The 20345-nt window shown below is 41.2% G+C and overlaps 1 protein-coding gene across 3 annotated transcripts in view; it reads left to right on the plus strand.

The window, feature by feature from the left end:
* Positions 1 to 20345, plus strand: part of XPNPEP1 (X-prolyl aminopeptidase 1) — a 61193-nt gene that overhangs the window by 31311 nt on the left and 9537 nt on the right. For all 3 annotated transcript variants that reach the window (XM_036736075.1, XM_036736076.1, XM_036736077.1), the window contains 9 exons: positions 1780 to 1875; positions 3937 to 4018; positions 4489 to 4699; positions 12896 to 12985; positions 13480 to 13530; positions 15479 to 15537; positions 15724 to 15801; positions 18331 to 18402; positions 19682 to 19742. In XM_036736075.1, the coding sequence (XP_036591970.1) occupies positions 1780 to 1875; positions 3937 to 4018; positions 4489 to 4699; positions 12896 to 12985; positions 13480 to 13530; positions 15479 to 15537; positions 15724 to 15801; positions 18331 to 18402; positions 19682 to 19742 (800 nt within the window). The remainder of the gene's footprint in view (positions 1 to 1779; positions 1876 to 3936; positions 4019 to 4488; positions 4700 to 12895; positions 12986 to 13479; positions 13531 to 15478; positions 15538 to 15723; positions 15802 to 18330; positions 18403 to 19681; positions 19743 to 20345) is intronic.

The raw sequence follows: 20345 nt of genomic DNA on the forward strand, positions 1-20345 counted from the left end.
CAAACCAGGTTGAGGGTAAATGACAGGCCTCAAACCTGTTGGTGAGTTAGGGGAATGTCTTTGCCAAGCCTGTGAAGGCTACGTCTAGCATGTTGGAATGGGCAAATGAGAACAGTTTGTTCCAGTGGCCATGGAAGTGGCTGAAGCGTGTACTGTGGAGCTCTTAGAGCTTGGTTAGACATTGGAGATACCAAGGTCATCCACCGCATCCTGGGCCATCATTGATCATCCTGCCTTTTGTCCTGCCATTGGACTTTGATGACTCTGGAAGAAAGAGTGAGGCTGATGACTCTGTGCTACTCTGCCTCATTTTAATCCAGTTCACATGCAAGTCAGGACATCACCTCATGATGTAATTGGTCCTCTTCGAAAATGAAGGACAAACAATAACAACTCTACCCTTCCCCTCTCTCTGACTATATCATTCCTGCTTTGGCTTCATAGTCAATAAACATTTACTAAGCACCTACTGTATGCCAGGCACTGTGCTTTGTGCTGGGGATATAATAGAGGGCAAAAGATAGTCCCTGCCCTTCAGGACCTCAAAATCTAATGAGGAGAGACACAGGGGAAGCTCACAATCTAGTGGGGGAGATATAGTGTCATAGGATCTCATAGTTGTAGAGGTAGGAAGGATTTCAGAGGACATCCTGTCCAATCTCCTTATTTTATAGATGAGGAAACTGAGACACAGGGAGGTTGATTGACCCGTGTAAGGTCACCTACATAGAAGTGTTAGAGTTGAGATTTGAACCCAGGTCTAAAGAGATATTATTCTTTCCTTAGTGCCATGCCTCACTACAGTTATATATGAAGCCCCTCATTTTTAAGGCTTAGATGTTTTAAGTGATTTGCCCATGACTGTACAGTAAGCAGCAGGCTCCAGATTTAAAGCCATGTCTTCTGACTCGAGTTCCACCATGCCTTTATTACCTGACCCTTCTCGCCAGTGACATCTGCTCGAGAGGCCTGCAGTGTGTTTTCATTAGTATCGCTCTTAATGGAAATCGTAGGGATTGTTAGAGCTAGACAGGAGCTCAGTTTGTCATTTGGCCTTCAAGACTTTCAGGCATCACCCCCATTTTATAGAGGAATGTAACCAAGCGTCATTGTTAGTGTTTGTCCTTCGTTCTCGAAGAGGTTGTGTTGTGACTTGTAAACAAATTGGATTTAAGCGTGGCAGGGCTGTGCAAAGTCACCAGCCTCTCTCTCTCCTCTGGAGCCATTTGGGTCTAAATATAGATTAGGATGACTGGAGATCGCCCTGGATGCAGTGGAAGACCTTGGCTTTTTAAAGCTAAGGTCTTTCCCAGGTCTCACTTTATCTGAGGCAACACCCATTCAGTGATTAAGGCTAGGTAAGAAATGAGGCAAAGAATGGTCTCTTTTACCAACCACTAGAAAAAGCTCCAGCGGGAGAGAAAACTATCTAAGGTCCTTTGCTGCAATGCTATAGTTTCCCTTGAAAATAACTGGAAAATTGAGTACCATAAAACTTACCTGACTTGTCCAAGTTTGTACAGCTAGTGAGTAATGGAAAAGGAAGGGAATGACTAGAACCCATGTTTCCTGTTTTCTTGGGCAAAAAAAAGCTCCCTTTTCTCCAAAATTTAAATTTTGTTGGATGTTGGTGGAATTGTTGAGGATTTGATATGGCACTCTCTCTGCCCCCATGGAATTTATAGTCTAGAAGATTATATTAGACTATGGTAGCACTTCTGCTGTGAGAGGATTTCCTGGAAGAATAGGCCTTAATTTTAGGGCTTTTGTATATTTTAGGTATAGCCTGGAAGGACAAGGTTGCTGACCTGCGAGTGAAAATGGCGGAGAGAAAAGTAGTGTGGTTTGTGGTCACTGCCCTGGATGAGATTGCATGTGAGTACTCCGGTTTCACTGTTTGAGTGTGTTACTTGATCTTATCATAGGTTCCCTGGAATCTTTTCGCTCACATCATTTTATTTACTGAGAGGCTGTGGAATGAAGAGTGGTTCAGTTACAGTACCAAATGCATACAAGAAATGTCTATTAAGATTGGATGGTGGGAGAGACCTGAGGGAATTTAGCTTGTGAGGGATTAATATTACAATTCAGAGGCTAAGAATAACCAGGTGAGTGATACCTACCTACTATTGGTCCTTGAACATTAGAAACTGCTTGGATTAAGGATCCCAAAATGGAAAAGTATGGCTTAAGTGTTCTAAATCACTCTCTGTAGGCCATATTAAACCATTCCCTCTCCAGTGTTACAGGTGTTTCTTTCCTCCACAGGAAACAGAGACCTCTGGCTAGATCTATAAACTGTAACAGGAATTTGTCAGTTTTCATCTCTGAAATTGCCTGATTCTGGAGTCCGTGTTTATCAACACCTAGAATGTGATTTGGAGGGATCTCATAAGGTCCATTTGCTTTCTCTCTGGCTCTCTGCTGAGTGGAAGGGTAGCTTACTTTTTATCTTAATCTCAAGAGAAACTCCCCCTCCCCACCTCCCACTATCTCTGGAACTTATATACCTGTTTTCCATCTTACAAAATTGTTAGCCTTGTTACAGTACTCTCAGAGTAATAGGTGTAAGTTGTAGAGAAGTGAATTTAGGTGCATTGTCAGAAAAAAACCAAAACAAACTTCCAACAATTAGAGCCATCTCCAGTAGAATGGACTGGTTTCTTCTCCTTGGAGGTCTTCTTGCAAAGTCTGGATGATCACTTATTGGGCGTGTTATAGCCGTTCCAACCCATGTATGGCTGCAGGATCTCTTCTAACTATCAAATTCTTTAATTCTCTGAGATGGATCTAATGTGCAAAAGGAACTTACCACAGGATCATGATTTCATGTAATGAGAGCTGGAAGGGACTGCAAAGGTCTAGACTCCTCAGCTAGGTGGCATAGTGGATAGAGTGCTGGGCCTGGACTCAGAAGACTCATCTTCCTGAGTTCAAATCTGGCCTCAGACACTTAGCAGCTGTGAGACCCTGGGCAAGTCACTTAAGTCTGTTTGACTCAGTTTCTTCATCTGTAAAATGAGCTGGAGAAGGAAATGGCAAACTACCCCACTAGTCAAGAAAACTCCAAATGGGGCCCTGAAGAGTCAGACAGAACTGAAAAATGACTGAACTGAACCTCATTTTACAGGACTCTGAAGATGCAGAGTGGGAAGGGACCTTGGAACGTCTCTGCCATGCCCTTCATTTTTCAGAGGGGGAAGTGGCCTGTTTGGTTGGGTAGAAGGCAGGGCAGGACAGGTAGGCTCTTGCCAGCGGTCAGCTCCATGACAAAATTCTGGGTGGCGCTTCTCAGTTCTAGTTTCATTCCTATACTACAATGGCTGTTTTCAGGGATGCTTTTCTAATTGGGACTCATTGAGACTTAGAGGAAGGCCTTTATTTGGCTTCACTTGTGTGTGGTTTTGTTTCCTTGTTTTCCCTAGAAGTTGTTTATGGCCTCACTGCACCAAGTGGGAGCCTCTCTCCTTCTGTTGGTGGGAGAAAACTCCTGCCCTACCCTATTGGGGGAAGGGGGCTTCTTCTTCAGCTTGCTATCGTGAGCCTGGATAGCCTTGTAGAGTACTACCAAACAGAGCAAAGAAAGGAGCTGGGGGTGAGAGCACCCCCAAGCAATGCAAGGAAGGGGAATTACTCACTCTAGCTGTTTTTGTCAGGCATTTGGCTGGATTTCCTTACGAAGGCTCCATCCCCATCTCCTCTGGAGCCTGTGAACTTTCTGGCTGGAGACACAGTTTGGGCGCCATCGTGTGGTGAAAAAAGCCCCTATGAGTCACAATGGATAGACATGGAATGTAGGCAGTTCTGGACCTGTGCGTTTATTTTTCTGTGGACTTTGGCTGCCAGTCCCTGAGCCCTTTTCTCTTCCCAGTGCTGGTACTGGTTTCATATTTCATGCTCAGTAGGTAATGGGGGCCCCTCTGTTTTATTTTCCAGGGCTGTTCAATCTCCGGGGATCAGATGTGGAGCACAACCCAGTATTTTTTTCCTATGCGATCATAGGAACAGACACAATCAGGTGAATGCAACACGTGGCTACTCACTTTTCTTTCCTGTTTTTCTCCTGGGCCTGCCCTTCCTGCCTCCCTGCTTGCCTTAGCACTAGATTATATAAACACTGTCTAGGGACATGCTAATCGTGGCCAGGTAAAATGGGCAAAGCTTCTCCCCCAAGGAACTAGATTACCTGGCCTCTCTCTCCACTTCACTCTCTCCCTGCCAGCCCCACTGGACTCTGGGTTGCTGCCTGTTTGGAATGTCTTCCTTCTGCTGCCCCAGGCTGTATATCTGTGGCTTCTCTCCAATAGGAAGATAAAATCCCCTAAACCATAAATAATAATAAGTACACAAGTAGTGGTATGTTATACTGTCTGTGGGACTGATGGGTTCTTTGGCCACACTCTTTGTTGGCTCATGGCTGTTCTCCTTTATTCCTCACTTTCCTTCCTTTTCTCTCTCCTTCTGTCTCCTGGCCCCACTTCTCCTCAGGCTCTTTATTGACGGAGACCGGACCAAAGCACCTGATGTGAAAGAGCATCTACTGTTCAACTCCAGCCTGGCAGATGAGTTTAAAGTCCAGGTGGTTCCTTACAAATCCATTCTGACTGAGCTCAAGGCCATCTGCACTGGCCTCTCCCCAAAGGACAAGGTGTGGATCAGTGACAAAGCCAGCTATGCTGTGAGTGAGGCCATTCCCAAGGTGGGTGTCATTTGCTCCCAGTCCTGGATCCATCCCTCAAATTATGCCACTGTGTTAGGTTACTCACCTCACCCAATGGTTCCTGTTGGAACTGAACCCCCTTGTCTCTTTCCCCCTGCTCTCCAGTCATCAGTTTCTTTGGAAAATACTGTCAGATCAGAATGTTAGTTTTGTCCAGTTTCTTTAGAAACAAATTAGACTCAAAGGAGAAAGGGGAGGAAGAGTCTGGAAGCCTGGACATGTGACAACCTTCTCTCCTGCCCCTTACAACCAAGCAAGAACTTATGTCTAGGAATAGGGAAATACCACAAACCCTGCAAAGATAATAGGGTGAAGGATTCATTTGCAAGCATACTTTTTCTTTTGAAAAAGACCAGGGTCCAGAGGAGGGGTGTGCCAGGCTCCTGTTATCCGGGTGATTGAGCTGTGGAGAAGACTGAAAATCAGCACAAGCCTTATGCTGTGTGTGGGCTAAGTGGGCACAGTATTAGAGCTTGAGTGATGAGTGAATTCTGGACCCTAGGTTGAGGCCCGTTTAGTGGACCCTCAACTAGAAGAGGTATTACAATACCAGCTCTGCCAACTAGAAGGGTATTGCAATAGTCTAGGTAAAAAGGGATGAAGGTCTGTAGGACGGTCATTATGGTAAGAGTAAAGAGAAGAGGATGGGGGAGAGAAATCTAGGGGAGGTTGACTGGATGAGACTTGGCAACCGGTTGGATGTAGAGGAGAGAGAATAAAAGACTTGTGGACAGCTCCAACTTTGCAAACTTAGGTGACTGGAAGGACTGGAAGGATAGAAATAGAGAAGTGAATGAGTTTAGAGGAAAAGGTAATGAATTCCGTTTTGGACATAATAAGTTTGAGACGTCTATAGGACATCCTGGAGTTGTTGTCTAAGCAAGCAGTTGTTAATGAAGGAGCTCTGGAGAGAGATGAGGGCCGAATGAATGAAATGAATGAATGAATAAACGTTTAGCAGAGTCATGTGTGTAGAGATGATAGTTGACTGTTTGGAAGCTGATTAGGTCACTGAGAGAAAGCACAGAAAGAGAAAAGGAGGGAACCCAGGGTGGATCCCTGGAGAATACCCACCTGTGGGGGGTGGGGTAGGGTGAGACTCAGATGTCGATCCTGCAAAGGCAATTGAGAAGATGAGGCAGGTAGGAAGAATACCACAGAGCAGTATCACAAACATCCAAAGAGGAGAAACTATTTAGAAGGAGGGGGTGAACAACACTGTCCAATTTTGGAGAGGTTTACGAGGTTGAAAACTAGGAAAGGGCATCTGGATTGATAAATAATCAGATCACTGGAGACTTTGGGGAGGAGGAAGCCAGATGACAAAGGGGTGAGAATTGAGTGGGAGGTGTGAGAAAGCGGAGGCACACAATGTTGAGTTTTTTTTTTTTGTAGGACATTGGCTGTGAAAGGGAGGAAAGATATTAGTACTTTGAGGAGGATGGTAGGCCCAAATCAGTTTTTTAAGGATGGGAGAAGTTGGACGTGTTTGAAAGCAGAAGGAAAGGCATCAGTGGGTAAAGAAAGGTTGAAGATTGGATCGGGTATAAGATCAAGTACACAGATCGAGCGATTGGTGGTGAAAGGAGAATAATTACCTCATCTTTTGAGATTGGAGCAAGGGGAGGGTGTTTGGAATGACACTGAATTGGTTTGTAATGGAGGATTGAGAGGAGAAGGAGCTAATAAAAGACAACCTTTCTTCCCCCCTTTCAGTGAAGTTTGAGGCCAGAGCCTTTACTTGAGAGGGACTGTAGTGGTGTCTTGAGAAGAGGTTTAGAACAATCACCATGTTCATAGAACAGTCATTGTGTTCAGTAAAGTTCAAGAGAGGGAGTTGATCAGGAAAGAGTGATTGGAATGTAGCACTGAGGGCCCAGACGAGACTGGAAAACATAAGTTTGCACTGATTAGGGATTTTCCTCTAGGAGTGTTTAGTAGCATAGAAGTAGAAGTGGAGAAGGTGGAAGGAAAATAATCCGGGGTTGGGGTTTGGAGAGGGATGAGAAGTAATAGAATAGTGAAGCTGTGTGGTAGTGGAAGGAGGAATCTTGGGAAAGCATTTTATTGCTTAGACTTGTGGTTTTTTTCTTAAAAAAAAAGGTTCTTTGTTGTGGCATGTGTTATGCTTTTGATCCCTTTTGTGACCATTAGAATATTTCTTTCTGTTGTAATAGTGACACCTACTGTGCCAACTAAATATCTTATTTACTCTAATATGTTAGAACTCTCCTTCTGAAGTTAATTTTATTTTGGTGAAAATAAAAAAGAATAATGATTCAAATTGGATGTTGTCAATTAAAAAAAATTTTTTTTTTTGAACAGAGGTATTCCTTGTCCTGCTTGGCTAAGGGGTGGTAGTGGCATGCATAAGGGATGTGAGATAGATAATTCTTTCAGGCTTAAGTAGCATTTTGGATGATAAAAAGAAGTATAGTAGCTTTGGTGGAAGGTGTAATGAACTGACATTGGAGAGACCTGGTTCTTGGTTTATTTATTTTTATTTTAAAATTTATTTTGTTTTAGTAATTTATTTATTTTTACTTTGGGCTAGCCCTCAAAGTGAGAGTGTGGGGCTAGATGATTTTTGAAGATCCTGAAGTCTTTGAAGTGCTAACATTCTGTGATTATAATTTATCTTGGACAATGTCAAAGTAGAATTGTAATTCTTTTCATAATTTACATAGGCCTAATTTTTGAATTTCCCCTAAATTATTATGGTCTGTTCTCAATAATCAGTATCTGATGTGGTTCACCAATTATAGTGTCATTCCTGGGAAAGAGAGGCCTTGCTGGCAAGTCCCCACCAGCACTGGGTTCCTGAGACCAGAGAAAGCATTCTGTTCTGTGCATTGATAAAAAGACCCACACTGGTAGAGAAATAAGTATCAGATGTGGTCTTTCATTGAACTGATCATCGTGGGGATCTTTTAGATGCTACGTAGACTGTTAACAATCAGAAATCTGGCACAGTGCTGGCTCTAGGATAAGTAATATTCCCTCTCTCCACCCTTAATGGAACGTAAGCTTCTTGAAGGTGGAGATGATTTCATTGTCTTGTCTTATTCCCAGCTCCTAGCACAGTGCCTGGCACGTGGTAGGTACTTACATGCCTGTTGATAGATTGATTAAGGAGAGATTGAGTCAGAGATTTTCAGAACTGGAAGTGACCTTATTAGTCATCTAGTTCAAACTGTTTATAAAAAGAATCCCTACTATTACATACTCAATAAGGGTTCATCCAGGCTTTAATTAAATGCCTTCAGCGAGATGGAATTAACCTCTCCTGAGAAAGCCTGCTTTGCCTTCAGATAGCTCTGGTTGTTTGAAAGGTTTACTCTGTTAACTTCAAGCTTAAACTTGCCTTTTTCTAATTCCCATCCACTCCTCTAGTTTGCATTCCGGGACCAAGTAGAACAAATCGACTTCCCCTTCCATATGCCAGCTTTTTAAGACTTGAAGGCAGTTATATTCCCCCTTAGCTTCCTTCTCTCGAGTTCCTTCACTGATTATTTCATAGAGCATGGGCCCCTTCACCATTCTGGTTGTACTTCTCTGGGTGCTCTCTAGCTTTTCAAAGTCCCTTCTTAAACAAGGGCACCCAGAAACTGAACCCAGGCGTCCAGGCATACAGGGTCCAGGGTCCAGAGGAACTATCACCTCCTTATTCCTAGAAGTTATGCCTCTCAATATATCCCAAGAACACATTCTCCCCCTCCCTACTTTTTTGCTACCATATCACACTGTTAATCATATTGAATTTGCCGTCCGCTAATCCTCCAGATTTTTTTCAGATGAATTCCTGTCTGGCTCAATGCTTCCTCCTCTCTCGTTCTTCTGACGTTGATTTCTTAAATCCAAATTTGTTTCCATTTATCCCAATTAAATTTCATCTTATTAGTTTTAGCCTATTTTGTAGCCTGTCAAGACCTTTTTGGATCCTGTCCTCCTATGTTTTAGCTACCCCTCCTAGATTTGCTTCATCTGAAGATTTGAAAAGAATACTATCTTTGTTTTTAACTCAGTCATAGATAGAAATGTTAAACAACTCAGGCCTAAGGACAGCTCTCTGGTCCACTTTACTGGAAACCCCTTTTCAATCTAACATCAAACTATCAGTGATTCCTCTTTGAGTCTGGCTATTCAATGACTCTGGAATCCATTGGATTGTATGGTCATGCAGCCCACATTCTTACATTTTTTCCATAAGAATAGCTTGAGATATTTCATTAAATGCTTTGCTAAAACCTAGATTCCGTATGTTACGCATTACCCTGGTGTGCCAGTTTAATAGCTTGGTCAAAAAAAGGAAAGGACATTAGTCTGCCATGACCTGCTCTTGATGGAGCCATGCTGGCTCTTTGTAATCACTGCTTCCTTTTCTGATACTTAGTAATCATATCATATCATATCAATACACATACTACATATATATATATATATACATATATATATATGTATATATATACACACACACACACCCATAAATGTATATACACATACGTATATATGCATACATGTGTATACCTACATACACATGCATTTTGTTACATAATATTCATTTCTGAATATATCCCTCTTTCTCTCCCCCATCTCTAGCAAGTCATCCCTTTTTAAACAAAGATTTAAAAAGAAAGGAAAAACCATTTAGCAAAACCAAACTACACATTGATGATGGCGGATAGTATGTGCAATATTCCATACTCAATAGTCCTTTACCTTTCCAAAAAAAGGTGAAGGAAAGCTACACTTTCCCAACCTTTATCCAGGGACAAGCTTGATTATTATAGTGTCTAGTTTCACTTTGTCCTTCATATTTACATTGTTGTTTTGCTCGCATATATTGCTTTACTGGTTCTGCTTATGCTCCTCTGTACCAGTCTGTGTGTCTTTCCATACTTTTCTGAATTCTTAATATTCACAATTTCTTGTGGTGTGGTAATCTGTTACATTCATGCATTACTATATATTTAGCTATTCCCCAGTGAGTGGAATCTTAGGTTGTTGGCTGCCAGGTCTTTGCTGCGACCCCACCTCCCCCACTACGTGCACACACAAACATACAATGCTACTGTTAGAAATATTTTAGTGCAGATAGGGTTCTTCTTTGTGCCTTGCCCTCTAGGTTAAAGTATAATTTTAAGGTTATCTCACAACCATTCCAATGTTGATTATTTCCATTTTTTCTCATCTTTGTCAATTTGCGGGGTATGAGATGAAACTTCAGAGTTGTTTTTAATACATATTTCTCTTATGAGTGATCTGAAGCAGTCTTTCATAGGATTTCTAGTAGTTTGGGGGCAGCTAGGTGGCAAGGTGGAATAGAGGGCTGGGCGTGCAGTCAGGAAGACCTGAGTTAAAATCAGATGCTTACTAGTTGTGTGACTGGGCAAATCACTTAAACCTATTTGTCTCAGTTTCCTCATCTGTAAAATGAACTGGAGAAGGAGTGGCAAAGTACTCCATTATCTTTGCCAAGAAAATTGCATATGGTATCACAGACACTGAACAGCAACAAATTTTATGGTGAGTGAAAGATAAAGTGACTGAGGAAACAAAGGTTTGATCTTCTGAGCATATTGATTTATTAGGCAATGCCTGCAGTTGCCCAGTAAATTGGGACTAGGCCTCTTCCTCGACTTAGGGCTGGACCCCAAGTACAGGGGGAGATAGACTTTTATACATTAAAAACAATAAAATTAGACCAATTAATTAAAAGAAAACAATTAACCAAGGTACAATACTAGGTAATCTGATTTTTTTTTGGAGGAAAAAATAGGGACTTCCTAAGCTGGGGGAAGCTGAGTGAATAGGTGTAATTCCCTGAAATTAGAAAAGGAGGTATCGCACTCTCCCCAGGTATCTGTGAACAATCAGAGGAACATGGAGACAATAGCTGGGTGATCAATATGGAGTCAGTTTTCAGATAAGACACATAGGTTGCTTGAGATGTACAGTTGTGAGAAAACTCCTTGCCACAGTCTTTGGATCTGACCAGGTTTCTTGTCAGAGCAACCTAGGTCTTTAGTTAAGGGTCTCTAGACAGCAGGTGGAGGTGGTCCAGTTTTCCAGCCACATAAGGCTAAGTTCAAACAAAACAGAAGTTTTTTTTTTTTTTTTGGAGGGGGGTAGTCAGGGCAATTGGGTTTAAGTGACTTGCCCAAGGTCACACAGCTAATAAGTGTGTCAAGTGTCTGAGGCTGGATTTGAGCTCAGGTCCTCCTAATTCCAGGGCTGGTGCTCTACTCACTGCGCCACCTAGCTGCCCCCCAAAGTTTTCCCACAAGACAGAATTTGGACTAGACCCATAATTGAATATAAAGGGAACTAGCTTCAGAATTGAGTCACAAGATGGAATCTGTGGTTCACTCAAGTTCCACAATTAACCACTTGCTGTCCTAATCCCCTCAGTTCCGTCAGTTTGAAAGTCTTCCTTTGGGAATTGTTTGTTCCCAAACAGAGGTTAGTTGTCACTTTAATAATATATCCTAGAATTTTTTCCGGAATTGCAATGAAGCTCATTAATTTTTGTTTTGCAGATTCTATTCTCTTTTCTTTTTTGAAAATCAAGACCATATTCTAGGCCTGTAGTACCTTTTTTATTTTCTACGACCTTTCATCTGTCAATTTCTGTGGTTCAGCAGTCACATACATCAATCCACCCTGCCTCTCCATCCCTACTCTCCCCTCTCCCCCAACTCAGAGATATATTTCATTTGGTTCACATGACCTGATTCATTAAGAGCAGTTAGTTGTTCCCTTACTATTTATCCTGGATATCAACTTCCTGTTGTCTATTTTTATTTTATTCTGCCCTATCCAAAGGTCATTCTCCTGGACAGAGAAAACAGAAATCAAATAAAAATTAGAGAGCTCTACCTTCTCTCTCTTTCCATTATCAAGTACCTATCTCTCTGTGTATCTATGCCTTCTGTGGGCATAGGGTTGGGCCACACTTTTGTATTCATCCCATTGCCCACTTTTCCTTTTATCTTCCATATATATCTTTTGAAAAGTAAAGTTCGTTGGCGAGTGTTTTTTTTTTGTATTTGCATTGGTCTCTTTGGATAACATTTCTTTTTCATCTTCTATCACAAACTCTAGAGTTTTTGAATCCTGAGGTTCCTATCATTTGCATCCCCGTAATCAGCCCTTACCTTTATAAATCAGATTTATAATCAAATTCCTCCTTCTTGGATCCTTCTTGGATCTTTTGAAGGATGAAATTTTCATTAAGGCAGGTTAAGAAATTGTTATTGCTGCTTTTGGCAGAGAAATAGTACCATTGAACAGATGTTTGGAAAATTGAAGTCTCTCATTGTAACCTTGCCATACTCCTATGCGAGGCCTGTAATTTCTTTCTTTAAACTTCTTATGATTTCTCCCTGTTTGGTCTATGGTATATTAGGGATAGGTCCAGAGACTGTACTTACGATGTCTTTAGTATCAGGAACTTTTGGGTGATGAAACACCTTCCACTAGTGCAGTTCAACAACTTACTGCAACTTCTAGTCTTAGAGAATTACTTTGAACATTGAACGATTAAGTCATTTGCTCAGTGTCCTATAGGAAGGATTTGAACCCAGATCTTCCTGGCTTTGAGGCCTACTCTATAAAGCCACATTGCTTCTTCAATAGCACATACTATGATGATAAAAATCACATCAATTATTTTGCCACTGATCTTTACTTGAATGTTCTCTACCATGTTTCCCTTTTTCCTGGTTTTCCTTGTAGGAGTATTTCTCAGAATTGAAAGGAACCTTAGACATCATCTACTTCAACCTCTTACCCAGCACAGGAATTGCTTTCATAGCATCCTTAATGGGTCTTCCTTGTTGGTGTCTCATTTTATTTTACTTAATTTTTGTATTATGTATTATTTACTTATTATTTTGTATTGTGTATTATTTACTTAATATTTATATTATGAACAAAAGACCTTTTACTCGTTTGTATTATGAACAAAAGACTAGTGTCTCCTATTAGTGTTAGAGTAATAGCCTTTTGTAAATACAAAGGGTAAGAGTTACAGCCCTTAGCAAGGGGTTCTTCACAAAAGTGGTTCTTTAGAGCATGACTGTGCTCCCCAGAGGTCATTGTTCATGTCCTTTCTTTTTGTGAGTAGAGAGATGACCCTGATGGATTCTAATCAAATGGTGCCTTCTGCTGTAGGAACACCGCTGCTGCATGCCGTATACCCCAATATGCATCTCAAAGGCTGTGAAGAATTCCACAGAGTCAGAAGGCATGAGGAGAGCCCATGTGAGTAAAGGTTTAGGATGTGTCTCCAGTTCCACAAGGTACACAAACGCTTTAGGTTTAGGAGTCTTTATAATGACCCTGAGCCCGAGTCAGCAAGGCCTCATTAGGAATAGTCTGTGGTTTGCCTGCTGTTCCGTTATTGTCATGGTCCATCTTAGTCTGGTGTCTGAAATGATTTGTTTTTCTATCTGCCTTGTTTGTTGCAGAGATGGCTAGGAAGCAGGGGAGACTTGGGGTCCTAGTGGCCCTTTTCTGATTATATCTTTCCTATAGAACTGTTGTTGCTTCCCTCCTCTAGAAAAACGAGGTGGGCTCTGCATATTCAGGCACGAGTTTTGTGGCACTGCTGAGACATATTCAGGGGAGGGTGCTTCCTTTGCGGTTCATTAGCTGCCCAAGATGCCTCATGGAAAGCTGAGATTTCCCCTTTCTTCTCTTTCTGTTTCTAATTCTCAGCATCAATTATGCCTCTGTTTTTATCATTCTTTGTATAGATTAAAGATGCCGTTGCCCTCTGTGAGCTCTTTAACTGGCTGGAGAAAGAGGTTAGTTCTTTTTTTTTTTCCCTGTAACATATTTTTGTAGAGCCCATGATGAATCTGTATTTGACATCTGTGAATCTGGAATTCTCTTCCTGCCCTCTAAACCAGGGGTTTAATTCCAGGGGAGAACCCTGCTTGTTTGTTATACTTTTTAGGATTGGTCCTGGTGATGATGGGACTTTACCAAAAAAAATTGCTTCCACTTTGAATATTTTATTAAGGGGGTTCAGAGAAGAGGATGTGGGAGGAGAGGTAAGGGTGAAAATATTGTCTTGGCCAGTCATTTTTCCTTGGGGAGGACTTGCCTTAGAGCACTCACAATTCCATTCTGTTTGCCCTTGTAGAATTCTTCTTTTCATGTATTTTTCAAAATGAAGCCCAGGAGGCTGACTTGTTACCATTTTTGTTTACAGTCTACTTTTAAATTTGGCGGTCCTTTTATGTAGTAGTTAAGTTTGCAGGTAGCTAATTAATCATGGAAAGAGCCCTGGATTTGAATCAAGAAGACCTGGATTTGAGTCCTGGAAGTTAGCACATATGCGCCTTTAGAACAGGGACTGTGTTTTTGCCTTCCTTGTAACTCCAGCACTTAGCGCAGCACCTGACACCAAGTAAACGCTTATTCATTGCTTACTGACTGACTGGCTCTGCCCATTCACCAGCTCTGTGACCTTGGACAAGCCCCAGGAACCTTATGAGCCTCTTTCCCCAACTGTGTTTTGAACCTCCCTGCCCTGCCTCATGCAAGATGGTTTTGAAAATTAAATGAAACAGGATACATGGAAGTACTTTGAAAACCATGAAGCCCCATAGGAATATGCTTGGATACTTTCAGGAGCTGAGATTTTATTGGTGTGAATATGCTGTCTTCTGATGCAGATCACACCTTCTCTATCCCTTAGCAGACTGTTGATGAGTTACCATGACCAGAACCATCAACCTTCTCATGATGAACACCTCCATATTTAGCTAGGCTCATTTGTAGATGATGGTTTGTCATTGGATCCATGTTCGAAACTTCTCCTTGTTGGTAGGGGTATAAGAGCTTGTGTTGTGCTGACATAACCTAGAACCCAGGGTCACCATCCTACTTGATGAGGATAGGACTTTACTGGAAGTTTTAGTATTATTTATTCTTCAGAAAAATACATTAGTGAAAATTAAAATTGGAACAGGTGAGGGTGGGAACCTAGTGATTTAATTCTAAGAGTTCTTGACCTAAGGTCTTTGAACTTAAAATTTTTTTTGGATAACTATTTTGACATAAATTGATTTCCTTTGTGATCCTGTGTATTTTTTTTAAATACATTTAACATTATTCTGAGAAGGGGCTCAGGGGCTTCACCAGACTTCCAAATGGGCCCAGGACACAAAAATTAGTTAACCCCTGATTTACAGCTAGGCCCTGATTAGTGAGAATAATGAAGCCTCTGAACTGGCTACATTATTTATGCTGCATATTTCCATTGGGCTGGAACCAATTATCATATTTTACATAATTATAACTTCGAATAAGGAAATTCAAAAACATGCAACCATTTCAGGGGATTCATTATTCTCACTACTTGGGACTTAACTGTAGTCTAATCCATACATTTTACAGATGAGACAGATCTAGAGAGTTTGGGGAGTGATTTACTCATGGACACTAGCTAGTTTGTATTGAATCAGAATTAGAATCCAGGTCTCCTGGCTCCCAGTCCAGAGCTTTTATCCAGCATACCATAGGTATATGTCAGTTCAAGCAATTTAGTTAAATTAGGTACTTTAAAAATCACAAGCACACACTGAACTGAAGAGGGCATATGCTGTATCTTTTAGAACTGTATCTATCTGCAATCCAAGATTTTAGAATGAATTAAGCCTTTATCTTGCCCCTCTTCCTATGTGTGCAAGGTAATTGAATTAAGTTTTAATTTTCCAGATGATTTACTTTCTACTTCCTTGTCAGGTTCCCAAAGGCACTGTGACAGAGATCTCAGCAGCAGACAAGGCAGAGGAATTTCGTAGGTGAGAAATTCTAGTATTTTTTGGATCTTTTGATCTCCTGTTGGCTTCTGGGGTGGGCAGACTGAAAGGCTGGCAGGCTATGTGTGGGACATAAACAATGAGATGGGTTAAAAGCAGTCAGTTCCTGAGGGGCATTTAGGTGTCTGGTTAGTGCCAGTTGAGATTGACAGAATTTTTCTGTTTCAGGCAGCAGGCTGACTTTGTGGACCTCAGCTTTCCAACCATTTCCAGTACTGGACCCAATGGCGCCATCATTCACTACTCGTAAGGGATATGGAGGAGCCTGCCAGTGGCCTTGTTGCTGCTTCCATAGCGGAGTCTGATCAGGGGAGAAAAGTTACTTTGTGAGAGGCTGTTAGCACCCATGCTAGATTTCCATCCAGAATGTTAGATTAGGGGAAATACATTATTCCTCCCTTGTACCCATCCCATTTAGTAGGGAGGGAAGGCCCTTTTGATGGCTGATAAATCCATGGCCTTTTAGCCTGCCTCTTGTAGTCCCTAGGTATAAATGGTAGCATTGGAGTTCTCTGAAACCAGAGGACTTGGATTCAAAACTCACCTCTGATCCTACATGTGTGATTTTGGGTAATTCACTTCATCTCCCTGAGCTCCCGTTTCCTTTGTTCTCAAGTGAAGGGTGGACTCGATCGCCTCTGAGTTACCTTCCAGTTCTAAGTCTATGATCTGATGATCAAATTGGGAAGACCTAGAATTTCCCTTCCTCAGTACTGAGTTGGACAGTCTTTTGGAGAACCCAGAAACTTTATTGAAGGCATTCTAAGGATATACAAACCCTCCCTGAAAGGACAGTATGCCAGCACATTAATTTCAAAGGATCTTCTCCTGGGTACAAATTTGATTTAATTTAATACACCTTTATTAGCCCAGGTTAGCAATCATTTATTAAGCACCCACTATGGTCCTAGCACTTAGGCCCTGGGGGGGATGTGGAGATGAGTAAGACAAAGTTCCTTCTCTTAAGGAACTTACAATCTTATTGGGGGTGATAAGATGCATATGCAAATAATGATAAATTAGACTAGGATAAACTGTTCCAAGGAGGAAGGAAATGCCATCTTAGAAATTGGGGCTTTCACCTACAGGCTTCTAATGACCAGTCAGTCTCAGGCCATTCTCTTTCGTTTTCTTTTCTGTTTTTTATGACTTTTGTTTTATATCACAGCCACATCTGGATAGCCATCCCATAATTATGCTAGGATTATTATGTTATTATAATATATAATCATTAATTTAATCTATTAATTATTATATAAACATTCTTCATTATTATGAGGTAATATTTGTAAAAGAGCTTAGTACAGTTCCTGGCACATAGTAGGTGCTTAATAAATGCTTATTCCTGTCCCTTGCTCCTCACCCACCTCAGCTGCAGAAATGATACTTCCACTGTAGTGAAAAACCATTAATTAAGCAAAACCAACTCACCCAGTGACTCTCTCTGGCAGCATATTGATGTCCAACTCTTTATGATCCCATGGACCATGGCACACCAGTACTATCCATGAGATGTTCTTGGCAAAGGTGCCGGAGTGGTTTGCCATTTTCTTCTCTAGTGGATTAAGGCAAACAGAAGTTAAGTGACTTGCCTAGGGCCACACAGCTAGTAAGAGAGGTTGGATTTGAACTCAGGAATTCCTGACTCCAGGCCCAGTACTCTATCCATTGAGCCACCTAGCTGCTTCTAGGTCAGTGTATAGTAGATTGCAAATAGGTAGCCTGGGTGTTTTTCTCAACTGTCTCTGGAAGGGTGTAGTGTCACACCAGCTGTTTCTTCATTGTCTGAGAGAATGAAATTCAGGTCTGTTGTATTGTCTCAGTGTATATGCTGCATCCTTAGGCATCAGTATATCTTTTGGAATACTAGTTAGGGGATATGAGCCATAAGAGCTAAATTATCCCTCTTCCCCCCCCACCTTCCCCCCAAAAAACGTGAGACAAAACCAAACCAAACCACAACTTATAAAAACCGTCTCAGTTTTTTTTTTCCGAGTTCTACTCAGATTGTGAATTTTCCTAGCAGACATAACCTGAAAATTGTGTTTAATTGTAATGGGCGATTACAGTGACTTTAGAATTCTGCATCATTTCAAACTTTTGTGATGTTAGCAATGTGGCAATGACATTGAAATAACACGGATGCTGATAACTTTTTTTTGTATCTCAGTTCCACTTTATGAACGTGTTCTATGATCCCAATGTTTACCAGCAGAAACACACAACTCCCCCCCCCCCCCCGCCCAATACACACATGTTTTTAAGCCTGGAAAAATGAACAATGTTTTCCTCATGATCTTGGAAAGAAAAATGTGTAAGTGTTGAGGACTGAGAATGGGGGTGTGTGTGATAATGCTGGATTGAAGAGAAGATAAAGATCTCTAAGAACAATGGGTCTCTCTGGTGATGGACCCACTAGAAACCATTCTTATCCACCCAGATATGGATAATGTGGAGGGACAATGCTGGGTGACTCCTAGATGGAGTTATACCGAGAAATCTAGAGTTTTTCTTGATGGTGAAGGCAAAAAGCAAGTGCAACATATGGAATATGACTATGGGACCTCTCACAACACATTTCACTTCCAATCAGTAAATATTTGAGCACATAGAATGTTGCCCAGGAATTTACCTGGCCCTGAGGGTGATCCAAAGATGTATGAGTACATGGTCTCTCAAATTGGGATGACTGTAGTCTAGTTGGGGAGAGGTATTGATTCTCCAGTTGATAGGATAAGAATAGCTGGAATAATTAACTTTTATTTACTTTCTTAGGCCAGTCCCAGAGACGAATAGAACGTTATCCCTGAATGAAGTATACCTTATAGACTCAGGAGCCCAGTACAAGTAAGTAACTTGGAAAATTTGAGTCAGTCAATATCAGGGGAATTTATAACCCAGTTACCTAACTCCAGCTGAAAGCTCTTTCTCCATTCTGTATTTCCTCCCAATGGAAGAACCTTCCATGACTTATCCCTTTCCCTTGAAATGTCACAGTTGTGTTTCCATTCCCACAGAGGATAGTTTGGTAGAAATATTAGTCATCAGCAAGGAGCTCTTTGATATTCATAAACAACTAAGCTTCTAGGAACTATTTGAAACTTCTTTGGTAAACAATGGGCAGCAGCTGACTTGGAGCCCTCAAGCAAAGAGGAGTGATACTTCTGAACCTCTGAATGGTTCATTCTTGTGACCTGTTATATACACAATTGACCTCCATGTTGGGCTCCTAGAAGAGAATTTGCTGAGATTTGAGTCAGCTTTCATGTGGGAGGATGTGAGCGAGGGAGGGAGAGCATATGTATAAATTAAGGAGCATATGTATGTGTGACTAATTGCTGGTGATTTGAGACACACCCTAGAGCAGTAACTTTTAATGCCTCATTCCCAAATGAAATGGGGGTTGATGATAATGGAAAACTTAATTAAGAAACCATCCCTTTATCCCGTTAACTTAGAAAATACAATTTTCCAGTTGAATTAATGGACTAGCTATTAGTAATAATATCCTATGATTGAAGGTGTGGGGCTGGCACAGGTAATGGCATAGGTAATGGGTTCTCTCAGCATATAAAGCATGTATTTTATCTACTACGATATGTGAGAGCTGTGTGTGGGGTGGGGGAGGGGGACAGGAGGCCTTGGTTCTTATCTCAGGACTGCTGCTAACTGAATGTGTGGCTTTGGGCAAATTATTTTTCTTCTCTCAGGGTCTAAATTGCCCTCATTTATAAAGTGAGTGCAGCTGGACCAAATGATATCTCCCAAGTCCCCTTTTATCCCTGATTTTTTATCTTCTGAATGACCGTGCTTTCAGGCATGCAGGGTCTCTCCTTCATGCATATGTCTATGTTTTAGGTTGAAGCATTGAACCTCCAGTCCCTGTTCACCTTGGCCAGTCCCAGCTGGGATATTTGCTTTCTGCCTGCTACAGGATACAGGTTTCTCTCTCATTAGTGGCATCTCCTACCAAATAGTAGATTTTTCCTGGGCCAAGAGGTCTGTTTCAGGATGCTGCCTGTGCGCCTTCCCACTTTGGGTACATTTGTAGATAGAATGTACTTCCTCTTCCTTTCCAACAAAGGCTTGGATTGATTTTCGACTTGTTTTTGTCCTTTTTGGAAAGGGATGGAACAACGGATGTGACACGGACTATGCACTTTGGGACCCCATCAGCGTATGAAAAGGTAAGGACTTCCAGGATATAGTGACAAAGAATTTGAAAAGCTTCTGATTTTTTTTTTAACAAGGATCATCACTTTTATGAAAGAGATTCTGGAAATCAGTAAAATTATATGTAGGTCAGTGAAATAGCTCGTTACCATGGAGTCAGGATTACCAGCTTTATGAGGTCGTTTGATTGATTATTAAAGCCCAGAACATTTGCAGAGATTTTAAAGGTTCTTTCTTAAGGTCAAGGTGACAAAGACTCTACTTTGTTTCTGCTGGCAGTCTTAACATGTTGAATCACTGAGAACAATGGATCTTTCTAGTGATGGACTCTTGTCTCCTGAAGGTTGATTTTTTTTAATTGAGACTTGAAATTTTCTGACTTTTCTTTGTAAAAATTTATCTTATTTATATGATACATTTTGCTTTTACATTGCGTTCATTTCTGAATATATTTCTCTCCTCCTCATTCAGCCTTCCCTCATAACAAAGATTAAAAAAGAGAAAGAGAAGACAGAATATGTGCTACTTCACATTCGTAGTACTCTTATCTGTAAAGAAAGGAGGGAAGTACATCTTCTTACCTCTTTTTGGCCAAGTAGGTTTGATTTTGAAAACTC

This window comes from Trichosurus vulpecula, chromosome 8 (genome assembly GCF_011100635.1).
Source record: "Trichosurus vulpecula isolate mTriVul1 chromosome 8, mTriVul1.pri, whole genome shotgun sequence".
NCBI classification, from domain to species: domain Eukaryota; kingdom Metazoa; phylum Chordata; class Mammalia; order Diprotodontia; family Phalangeridae; genus Trichosurus; species Trichosurus vulpecula.